The sequence below is a fragment of the Salvelinus alpinus genome, chromosome 24 (genome assembly GCF_045679555.1).
Source record: "Salvelinus alpinus chromosome 24, SLU_Salpinus.1, whole genome shotgun sequence".
Classification (NCBI taxonomy): Eukaryota; Metazoa; Chordata; class Actinopteri; order Salmoniformes; family Salmonidae; genus Salvelinus; species Salvelinus alpinus.
In genome coordinates, this window is record NC_092109.1 from 18,356,586 (window position 1) to 18,368,564 (window position 11,979).

At 42.0% G+C, this 11,979-nt stretch overlaps 1 protein-coding gene across 1 annotated transcript; it reads left to right on the top strand.

The window, feature by feature from the left end:
- Positions 1–3,076: 3,076 nt before the first annotated feature.
- On the top strand, positions 3,077–11,265 carry tmc2a (transmembrane channel-like 2a). Its single transcript, XM_071363204.1, has 20 exons — positions 3,077–3,116; positions 3,289–3,327; positions 3,659–4,106; positions 4,228–4,380; positions 4,639–4,729; positions 4,830–4,911; positions 5,088–5,194; positions 5,292–5,390; positions 5,624–5,766; positions 5,997–6,144; positions 6,338–6,526; positions 6,775–6,954; positions 7,274–7,432; positions 7,542–7,670; positions 7,806–7,873; positions 8,164–8,403; positions 8,597–8,722; positions 8,982–9,060; positions 9,580–9,706; positions 10,521–11,265. Exons 1-20 carry the CDS (start codon positions 3,077–3,079, stop codon positions 10,754–10,756), a joined length of 2,883 nt encoding a protein of 960 aa, XP_071219305.1. The 3' UTR covers positions 10,757–11,265.
- The last annotated feature ends 714 nt before the right edge of the window (positions 11,266–11,979 follow it).

Here is an 11,979-nt window from a genome sequence, read left to right on the forward strand (position 1 = left end):
GGCTTCCTGCTAGGGAAAACCGTCTCAGTGCTAACAGTGTAACTCAGGTTCATAGGCGCATGATTACTGCTGACAATAACTGGCGGATTGACAGTCGTTCAGAGGAACATACATTAAGTTACTTACATTTTGACTGACAACACCCCTGTGTGTCTCTGCTTATGGGTAAATATAGAGACTGGCAACCTGATTTGCAGCTGTGTGGCCTTCTCTTACATGAAATACTCACCCCCAGCTTCCACCAGTACAGTATGTTATGATGCACACTGTTGGGCAGGCAGGCATAATCAGCCTAAAACAAGCTGCACGTGTTCAGCTACAGCACAACCCAGGGGTCACAGTCACAGCAGGCACCCTGTGGATTACTTTAAAAGGCCCCCAAACACCATGCGGGAGAGAGAAATCTCTGGGCAATGAGTTGGACCTCTTGTGATTGCCAGTTCTCTGACAGACAGTGGTGGAAAAAGTACCCAATTTTCATACTTAAGTAAAAGTAAAGATACCTTAATGGAAAATGTCACCCAGTAAAATACTACTTGAGTAAAAGTCTAAAAGTTTTTGCTTTAAAAATACTTAAGTATCAAAAGTAAATGTAATTGCTAAAATTCCTTATATAATTCAAACCAGACGGCATAATATATATATATATATCTTTTTTAAATTTACGGATAGCCAGGGGCATGCTCCAACACTAAGATATCATGTACAAACAAACCAGATCAGAGGCAGTAGGGGTGACCAGGGATGTTCTCTTGATAACTGTGTGAATTAGACAATTGTCCTGTACTGCTAAGCATTCAAAATGTAACGAGTACTTTTGGGTGTCATTTTGTCAAATAAAGTACAGATACCCCAAAAAACTACTTCAGTAGTACTTTCAAGTATGTTTACTTAAGTATTTTACACCACTGCTGACAGAGCATAAACATATGTACCTACATTACAACATGTACCTACATGTCCATTGGCTAGTCTACCTGCTAGTATACCTGCTTGTCTGCATAGTTCATAAGTAAGTTGTATGGGTTGATCAGTAATATCAATCAATTGTACACTATTACAATATATCATCAAGTGGTGAGAAACACTGTTTGTCCTTGTCAAGTGACATAGTTATTATAAGGCCAGGAATAACAGGCCGTACAGGGAGGTACTTTTTATTTTACACAAATTGAATTTCCTCACACTTTATTTTCTAAGATTGCTAAACCATCTGATTCTCGAACAAAACACCTCTTTGTTCACAAAACTAATCTTTATTAACCCAGAAGTAAAATCTTGTGTAATTTGGTCAACTGGGTGCCCACGGGAGATTATCACAAACCCAATGATAATATCCTTCTTGTCCAGTAGGTGACAGGCTGGAGACTGCTCTGACTGATCATTTGTTTTCGTCACCAGCTTATCAGATCTCTGTTCCTTGCTGATTTGTGCACAAGTCAAGGTGACATGTAGCTGCTGTAAAACGGACATACAAACCGTGTATTTGTTTGTCTTTTCAAGATCTTGTGATATACATTGACTGAGTGGCTTTACATGATTGTAGTGTTTTTTTCAGCACAGACTAAACATTCCTCCTGTCCTGTCTAACATTTTTACATACAGTATATACTTTTTTCACAGTTTTTGTGTTTGTAGTTGATCCCGAAACCCCTTTAAAAAAAATATTTTGTTCCATTAGTCATCACTTGCCCATTGATTACAATGCATTATGAAAATGTGTCCAAAGTATGTTAGAAAACACTCCAAACCAACTCCTATTACATCAGAATGCCATTCTGAATGTTTCTGCACAATTTTTTTTTTTTTAAGGTTCACTGTCCCATAAATCCATATTTCAATACTATTTTTGTTAGTGTTGTTATTGATGTTGTAAACAGGATAATTCAAACATAACTCAGCAAAATGTTTTAAAAAACGATTTTCTCTGTAACAAAACAAAAAACGGGTAAACGTCCCCTTAAAGTGATATTACTGCATCCTCCAGACTGGAAGCATTAACATTAAATACTCATGCACAATTCATGGCAGAAATGCATTAAATATTGATTTAAAATCATCTGAGTCATTTTGAAGCGCGGAAGTTTTCAGACTAGAATGATGACTACGTTGGCATGAAAGCTGTTGGTGATGACCTGGTTTCCATTTTCATTGAAGGTGGAATCATTTCTGGAATATTATTGGTTGGAAAAATGAAATTGTAATATTATGATTGCACTTTTTTTTAAATGATACTGGTGACAGATGCAATGTTTTATGCATGTGTGCGTGTGTGTGTTTTCTACTTGACAGGGTGGAGGAGCGTGTGATGGTGTCGTTTTGGCTGTGGAAGATGAGCTCCTCTTCATTATTTAATGGGGGCCGACAGGCTCAGCGGTGTGCGCTCTGTATCTTTGTGTGTGTACTGTATGTGTTACTACACAAACCGCTGTACATTCTCACACCGTCATTGTGGGCAATAGCTCTCCAATATTCTGTAGGCATTGTATCAATAGCAAATGTAATGTGTAAGATGTGTCTAATGTGTATGAGGTTTGCCTAATGGGTCTTGAAAAGGAAACCTAAACCTTCATTAAATCTTTAAGGCTGTTCGTCTTGGTCTGTGTGTGGTCATGGTGTCTGATGTCCAGACGAGTGAGAGTGTCTCTAACTGTTTAAATGTCCTTGTCCTTCTGCTGCTATATGGACCGTAGAGAAGGTCCACTCCCGTAACCTTCTGTCTGACACAGATGCTGTCCACTGAAATGGTTCCTCAGGTTCCCTATGGGGGTTCTCTGGGTTTTATTTAAGAAAACCAACACCAGATCATGCTGGAACTTTTTTGTTGTTGTTGCTGTGATTAAGTTACACACTCCTTGATGTCTGCAGCTATGATATCATGTTTTTGTTACCAGAAACAATATAACACCTATGGAGGCAGGTCACATGCTGTAGTTGTCATAGTGATGGGGAGTTAGTTACTAGAGCGAGGTACAGGTCCCGGTAGAGCTCTGGCTCTGTGTACCTGGGGAGGGGTTGGTGCATTCAGTCCAGTTAAAGTCCCAGTACCTTCAGGGAATATCTCACGCCAACCACCATGCCTAGGAAGAGTGATGTGGCGGCGAAGATTGAGGATGGTGAGTTGGGATTCAGAATCTCAGTTGTTAATGTTTTTATGCTCTGGCTTTGAGGTGATATAAAGACTTTATATGAGATGCAAATGCAAAATTCCTTTATAGATTCATGCTGGGCCATTTTAGAGATGTTTGAATGAGTGGTGGACATTTATTTGTTTGCGTTGTCATTCAGTTGGAATCGAGATCGATGGGGACGTGAGTGACAGTGAGGGTAAGCGGAGATGAGTTCTCACCTGACCCGTATAAAGCAGAGCTTATAGTGGTGTCTTTCTCTGTGAAGAAGGAGGACAGCTACTGACACCGGTTGTTAGAATTGACCTGATATTTAAAAAGCTTCAGCTCTATCTGTATTAGTGTATTTTTTTACATTGTGCTAAAAGTGTATATTTCTGCATGTGTTGAGCTGTTGTGTGTGTGTTCTCGCGCATACATTTGTGTGTGTGTGTGTGTGTGTGTGTGTGTGTGTGTGTGTGTGTGTGTGTGTGTGTGTGTGTGTGTGTGTGTGTGTGTGTGTGTGTGTGCGTGTGCGTGCGTGTATATATATACAGATGACACCAGTCGAAGGAGAGGGAACAGAAGACCGGCAGCTGGCAGAGGAGGAGCCCGCGGCAGGGGCAAAAAGCCAGCTGATGAGGATGATGAGGACGAGGAGGAAGAGGAGGCCCCCAGAAACCGCAGAGGAGCCAATAAGAAGAAAGGTGCTAAGTCACGTGACACCGACGATGAAAGTGAGGATGACACCCCTAAGAGAAGACAAGGAAGAGCAGCAAATAAAGGAGCAGCAAACAAAAAGAAAGGAGGAAAGGCCCAGGACAGTGACGAGGACAGCGAGGAGGAGAAGGGGAACAAGAGAAACAAGAAGGGAGCCACGGGAAAGAAGGGGAAAGAAGAGGAGACCAAAGATAAGAAAGGAGATGCCAAAGGGAAGGGCAAAGGAAAGGAGAAGGAAGACGAGAAGGACAAGAAGAAGAAGAAGAAGAAAGAGAGCAGGTATCTTGAGTGGAAATCAGGGCCCAAGATTCTAAACGTAGTACTAAACAGCACAGGAATCAAAATAACGGGTCAAATACCTTATTTAACTGTATTATACTATCTTCTATCTAACTCCCAGCTCAGACACAGACTCTAACACAGACTCAGAGGAAGAGTCCATGTCAGAGGGAGAGATGGAACGACTGAAGGAGGAGGTGGAGGAGAAGAAGAAGGTCATAGCTATTATGAGGAACAAGCCCTGGCGAATGAAGAGGAGGCTGGTACATCTGAAGTAATGAACGAGTTGACTGATTGCACTTGCATAGGCTACTGGAAATATGACATATGCTGTCATTGGACAGGATGAAGTTGAGATACACTTTCAGATAATAATTAGCTCTATTCATTGATCATAGCTGTGTTTTTGTACCCCATTTTAAAGTATGTTCTACACCTCCTGTCAGAATTATTTTCATATTTTGTTAATTTTATCAAATTATTTGAGCTTGACTGTAGCTGTTCTGTTGCTAACCTTATGATTTGTTCTCAGAGAATGTCAAGAATTTGTGGATAAATTTGAAGGGGCTTTGGGAAAAGGAAAAGGCAGGAAGTTTTATGCCTATAAAGTCATGATGACGAAGGTATGGAACCATGAGCACAATATATGATTTTCTGCCACTTAGCTTTTTGTGGTTGTCAAAATACGAGGCTATAAAAATGATTGTCTTTCTTTTTCGCCAGAAATGGATCAAATTCCAAAGAGATTTTGAAAATTTCAAAACGACTTGCATACCATGGGAACGAAAGATAAAAGAGGTTGAAAGTGAGTTACCTGATACCCCACACTTTCGAAACACCAAAATACTGAAAATATTCCTGAACACAGGTCACGACACAAGATAAAGTAATATACTGAGCTGATTGACAAAGGCCAGTTGAATGACAGCTGATCACTACAACCTAGTGAAGAAACCCTATAGGTCACTTCTCTCCCCTCAGGTCACTTTGGGTCCTCAGTTGCTTCCTACTTCATCTTCCTGCGCTGGATGTATGGCATGAACATGGTCCTCTTTGGCTTAACCTTCGGACTGGTTGTGATCCCAGAGGTAAAACCGCCTCACAAAGAGTTTTAACACATAGATACAACTCTAATGTATACTCTAGCAGTCTATCAATCATTATTTAAATGTTTTATGGCTCCAGGTTCTGATGGGACTTCCGTATGGATCCATTCCCAGAAAGACAGTGCCCAGAGCTGAGCAGCCCACTGCTCAAGACTACTCTGTCCTCATGGACTTCAACGTGGGTTAAAACATGCAGTCGAGATAGGCTACCCTCTATTTACTCTGCATGAAAGCCTATCAAATATTACCATATCAAAGAGTTCAGGCTCATATGATGTGATGATATTTCATACTGTACTATTTAAATGATCAGCATGGGTCTGGAGACACCCGTGAAGATCAGAAGACACAGTTTATTGGTACACTATAAGAGCGCAGTTCATCACTTGCAATCACTTCTTTCTCTCTCAGGGATATTGCAAATACTCAGTCCTCTTCTATGGTTACTACAACAACCAGAGGACCATTGGGCTGCTGAAGTTCCGCCTCCCGCTGTCTTACCTCATGGTAGGAGTGGGGACTTTTGGCTACAGCCTGATGGTGGTGATACGAACGTGAGTCACCACCCAATCCCCCACTTATAAAATATGATCCCATGTCACACATATGTCAAACACAGCTTAACACATCAAGATAGACCCCAGGAAGAGTAGCTGCTGCTTCTGCAAAAGCTCATGGGGATCAAAATAAACAAATAAATACAAATCATTTTGTTTGTTCATGGTGTTTGATCTGAAATTGGATGACGGCCTTTCCCCACTGTCATTCATATATGTTTTGATAGAATGGCTAAGAATGCTGACGTGGGGGGAGGGGACGGAGATGACGGGGAGTTCACCTTTGCCTGGAAGATGTTCACCAGCTGGGATTACCTCATCGGCAACGCCGAGACGGCTGACAACAAGTACGCCTCCATCACCACAAGCTTCAAGGTAACCATGGAGACGTGTTCTATTTTCGCAACTTCATCACAATGTCTGATCTTTTGAATGATGTTCTTCTGAGTATTCTCTACTGTATTCAATCCAATATAATTACATATATTATTTCCCACTAATTACACAGCACCACTTAAACATGTTAGTGGCCCATAATCTAACTGTCTTTCTGTCTGTCTGAGTGCAGGAGTCCATCGTGGATGAGCAGGAGAACCAAAAGGATGAGAACATCCACCTGAGGAGGTTCCTGCGTGTGCTGGCCAACTTCATGATCATCTGCTGCCTGGGAGGAAGTGGCTACCTCATCTTCTTTGTGGTGAAAAGGTCCCAGGAATTTGCCAACAGGGACGACCTGAGCTGGTACGAGAAAAACGAGGTAATGCTTGGAGAATGGTGTTGATGCCATGTACATCCTTTGAAACCAATGGAATCAGTTTCTACTTGGAATAAATTATAGTGATATTATGTCATAATAGTGTAGCATGTTCTTTATCTCATTCATTAATGACTAAACAAACTTCCCTCTCTATTTCATCACCGAAATATGTTTGATCATATGGTGTTGTGTAAAGTGGTGGTGTAGTGGAGAGATGGTATGATTCCTCCCATTGTCCCACTGTGTAGTTGGAGCTCATCATGTCCCTGTTGGGCCTGGTGTGTCCTCCCCTGTTTGAGACCATTGCTGAGCTGGAGGAGTACCACCCCCGGATCGCCCTCAAATGGCAGCTGGGGCGCATCTTTGCCCTCTTTTTGGGAAACCTCTACACTTTCCTGTTTGCCCTGTTTGATGAGGTCAACAACAAGGTACTGTAAGGCTGCCTCACACTACTTTAGGCCACTACCAGACGTTAGCTCTTTCTTGTTCATCTTAAATCTACACTGAGAGCGGAATTACAGGATCCTTTTTGGGATAATAAGAAAGGGTCAATGAGAAGGATAAGGTTTAATACTGGGACGGTTGAGTTACGTATTCTGTAAACAACGCAGTGCATCCTGTAGTGAGGGATTGGTTTCATACTCTTAGGACTGATGTTCCTCAGAGAGATGCATTGTCATTGGGATGAATGGGTAGTGCATTGTAATGGATGACCTGTGATTCGATGACTTCCTTCCTTCCCCTCAGCTTGAGGAGGAGGTGTCCATTAGGAATGCGTCCATCTGGGCCCAGAAGGAATACTACGCTAACTTCACCCTCTACAACAATGACACGGACACCACCCCACCCCCCATGGACCCCTCTGATGTCATCAGGGGGCCATGCTGGGAGACCGCCGTCGGCATAGTACTGACACCTTACTGATATCCTCATCTCTGGTGTGATATGGTCATTGTTTCTGTTGTATGCAATGTACCTTTGTGAAGCCCTGTCTGTGATGTTCATCATGCGACAGGAGTTTGTGAAGCTGACCGTTTCAGACATCCAGGTGACCTACCTGACCATCCTGATTGGTGACTTTGCGCGGGCTGTCATTGTCAGGTTCCTCAACTACTGCTGGTGCTGGGACCTCGAAGCCACATATGTACGTGCTCCACTGGTCATTGTTACAAATGTCTTATCTTGTCCATTGGCGGGGATGTTCTAGAGGTCTACATTTTTGTTACCAGGCAGAAGTTTGAACCACTGTTTGTGATATGGATTGTCTCTCCCTCTCTAGCCATCGTATGGAGAGTTTGACATCAGTGGCAACGTTCTTGGTCTGGTCTTCAACCAAGGAATGATCTGGTAAGAGATATTTCTATTCTGGTTGTAGAACTATAGAACTCATGTAGTATATTCCCTTTGCTGATCGTGTGTGTGTGTGTGTGTGTGTGTGTGTGTGTGTGTGTGTGTGTGTGTGTGTGTGTGTGTGTGTGTGTGTGTGTGTGTGTGTGTGTGTGTGTGTGTGTGTGTGTGTGTGTGTGTGTGTGTGTGTGTGTGTGTGTGTGTGTGTGTGTGTGTGTGTGTGTGTGTGTGTGTGTGTGTGTGTGTGTCTCTCTCTGTGTCTCTCTCTCTCTTTTTTTTTTTTTTCTCAGGATGGGTGCATTCTATGCTCCAGGGCTGGTAGGGATAAACGTCCTGCGTCTCCTCTCCTCCATGTACTACCAGTGCTGGGCCGTAATGGCCACTAACGTGCCCCATGAGAGGGTCTTCAAAGCCTCCAAATCCAACAACTTCTACATGGGCCTCCTCCTTCTCATCCTCTTTCTCAGTCTACTGCCTGTGGTCTACACCATCATGACTTTGCCACCCTCCTTTGACTGTGGGCCATTCAGGTAACACACACAGGCATGTTTACTGTTCTGTAGGACATACACATTCACAGAGGAGAATCCCTGCAAATGCACTCACATCTCTACACATAAACACAGACGAACAATATACAATATGTCAGGACACATACCTGTAGCTACATACTCACACAAAAAAATCACAAATACAGACTCACACAATATGTGATCTCCACAGTGGGAAGGCCAAGATGTTTGATGTCATCATGGAGACGATAGACCTGGACCTGCCTGCCTTTCTGGGAACACTGATGGGCTATGCAGCCAACCCTGGCCTCATTATACCAGCTGTGCTACTGATGGTGTGAGTAGAAAAGTATATAGCTACACATACGTTCACACACACGTTCACACACACACACACACACACACACACACACACACACACACACACACACACACACACACACACACACACACACACACACACACACACACACACACACACACACACACACACACACACACACACACACACACACACACACACACACACATATATATATATATTAGGATACTGCATATCTACATTTGTAAACAGATGGATATGTACTTCCCCACAGACTGGCTATCTACTATTTGAACTCGGTATCTGAGGCGTACCAACATGCCAACGCAGAGCTGAAGAAGAAGATGCAGATGGTGAGTCTGAGGGTTTTTCGAATTAATTCAGTCTCACGTAAAAATGTTATGTGGTTAATATACACACTACCGGTCAAAAGTTTGGACACCTACTCATTCAAGGGTCTTTATTTTTTTTTACTATTTTCTACATTGTAGAATAATAGTGAAGACATCAAAACTATGCAATAACACATATGAATCATGTAGTCACCAAAAAGTGTTAAACAAATCAAAATATATTTTATTGCCACCCTTTGCCTTGATGATAGTTTTGCCCACTCTTGGCATTCTCTCAACCAGCTTCACCTGGAATGCTTTTCCAACAGTTTCATAGTTTTGATGTCTTCACTATTATTCTACAATGTGGAAAATAGTTTAAAAAAATGAATGAGTAGGTGTTCAAAAAACTTTTGACTGTTATTTAAATAATACTCACTTGCTCCTTATCATCTATCTATCTACATGTATATATCTATCTTTCATCTATCTATCACTCACACAAACACACACAAACACACACTCTCTGTCTCTCTTTAGGCAAGAGATGAGGAGAAGAACAGGAGGAACAACACTGAAAGCACAGACCAGGTCATGAAGGACCTGGAGGACCTGCTCCCCAACCGCTCTCTCTTGCCCCCAGCTCCCCCACCAGAGACAGGTGCAGGTGAGCATCATACCTTCACGTTAAATGTGTATGAAACCTTAGCTCCGATAGTGCAACGCAGGTGATCTTGTTTGACCTGATGTTAAATATGGCTGAAATCAATGATATCATGAGCCAGCCTGGTCTCATAGACTAGACGTAACATGGTAAACGTAACTCCGGGGACACTCAAATTAATATGATATGTTCTGTTTGGTATGGTTACATAAAACAGAAAGTTACTTAAGGCAAAAACAAAAATAGGATGGTTGGTTGGGGTGGATGGGTAGGTTTATAATGCAAACATTTAGCAACCCAAAGGTTACATGTTCGAATCTCATCTCGGACGAATGTAGCATTTTAGCTAATTAGCAACTTTGCAACTACTTACAACTGTTGTCTACTTTGCAACTACTTAGCATGTTAGCTAGCCATTTCCCTAACCTTAACCCTTTAACTTAACTCCTACCCCTAACCTTAACCCTTACCTTAACCCCTAAACCATAGCTAACTCTAGCCACCTAGCCAACGTTAGCGTTAACCACCTTGCCACCTAGATAATGTTAGCCACCACAAATTGGAATTCGTATCATATCATAAGTTTAGCAAATTCGTAACATATTGTACAATGTGCAATTTGTAATTCGTAACATATCATACGAAATGGATGATGGACATCCACAAATTAATAGAAAAACCATACAAAACATAACATATCATACTAATTGGAGAGTCCTGGATTTACTATGTTATGTCCAGGTTGCATGAGCAAAAATATGGCTGTACTTGTTTAGACTTTGAGCCAATGCACTCCCCCTATGTCTTCCCTGACCAGACAATAAAGCAGACCAAGGTGGAAAGTCTACAAAGGTGAGGCCAGGAACTGCAGGCAAGGATGTGAACCTGCAGAAAGACGTGTCCCTGTCATCACCAAATCCCAACGCTCGAGGCGCAGTGACCCGCCCACCGGGTGCCCGGGGGCCTGGACCTCTGCCTGGAAATGGTCAGCAGGGGCCAGGAGGGGGACCAGGGCGAGGACGGGGGAGAGGACAGCCACCTCCAAGACGCTAGCACCCAGAAGAAAAATAAAAGTCAAGATTTTTTATAAATCTAACAATTGTTTAACTAAAGAATTTGCAAATGTATTGAATTGTACAAGAAAGTGTTGGATTTGAGCTACTAATTGCTTAAGAACAAATTCACATTTTGGATTAGGTTGGGGACTGTACACTGAGTGTACAAAACATGAAGGACACTTGCTCTTTCAATGACATAGACTGACCAGGCGAATCCAGGTGAAAGCTATGATCCTTTATTGATGTCACTTGTTCAATCCACTTCAATCAGTGTAGATGAAGGGGAGAAGACAGGTTGAAGAAGGATTTTTAAGACTTGAGTCAATTGAGACATGGATTGTGTATGTGTGCCATTCAGATGTTGAATGGGTAAGATAACATATTTAAGTGCCTTTGAATGGGGTATAGTAGTAGGTGCCAATGCTACTGTGGGTAGCATTGGAAACAACAAGCATTGGAGACAACGTGGGCCAGCATCCATGTGTGGGGGGGCAACTCAATATTAGGAAGGTGTTCTTAATGTTTTGTACACTCAGTGTATAAAGAGATATACAATTATTCAACTGCTATTGTGTCTTTATTGAGTTTGCCTCGTGTTTGAAATAGTTTGGAATAACAGATTTGGAACGGTTGTGTTTGGAACGGTTTGGGAAAACACATTTCAACCTTTTATTCACATACTGTACATGCCTACTGGCTTTGTATTTTACTCAATGAATCTGACTTTGACGTAACATTTTGTTAACACAACACGTCTTCATGGTATGTCGTGAAATGCTTATCACTTTTATTGTGTTGGAGGAGAACATCAGACATCACCGCAATCAAACCCACTACATAACGACTGATTTGCAGCATTTCTGCTTCTTACTGTAATCTTTAACACAGGCACTAGTATGCTAAATCTGTTGTGGTTGAACAAGGTTCGCTTGAGGGATAAAATGTTGTCAGGCTCGGAGGGGTTTGAGAAGTGAATGGTGGAGACACTGCAAGGTGTGTTGTTGAGTAGTGAACAACACAATCAAGACAACTGCGACTCAGGACAATCTCTTCAGGTGAACAGGTGAGGTTTTCTAACATTCAAATAAAATAAAATAAAATTGTATTAGTCACATACGCCGTATACAACCGGTGTAGACCTTACAGTGAAATGCTTACTTACAAGCCTCTAACCAACAATGCACTTACATTTTTAAACTTTTTTTTTAAACTAACAAA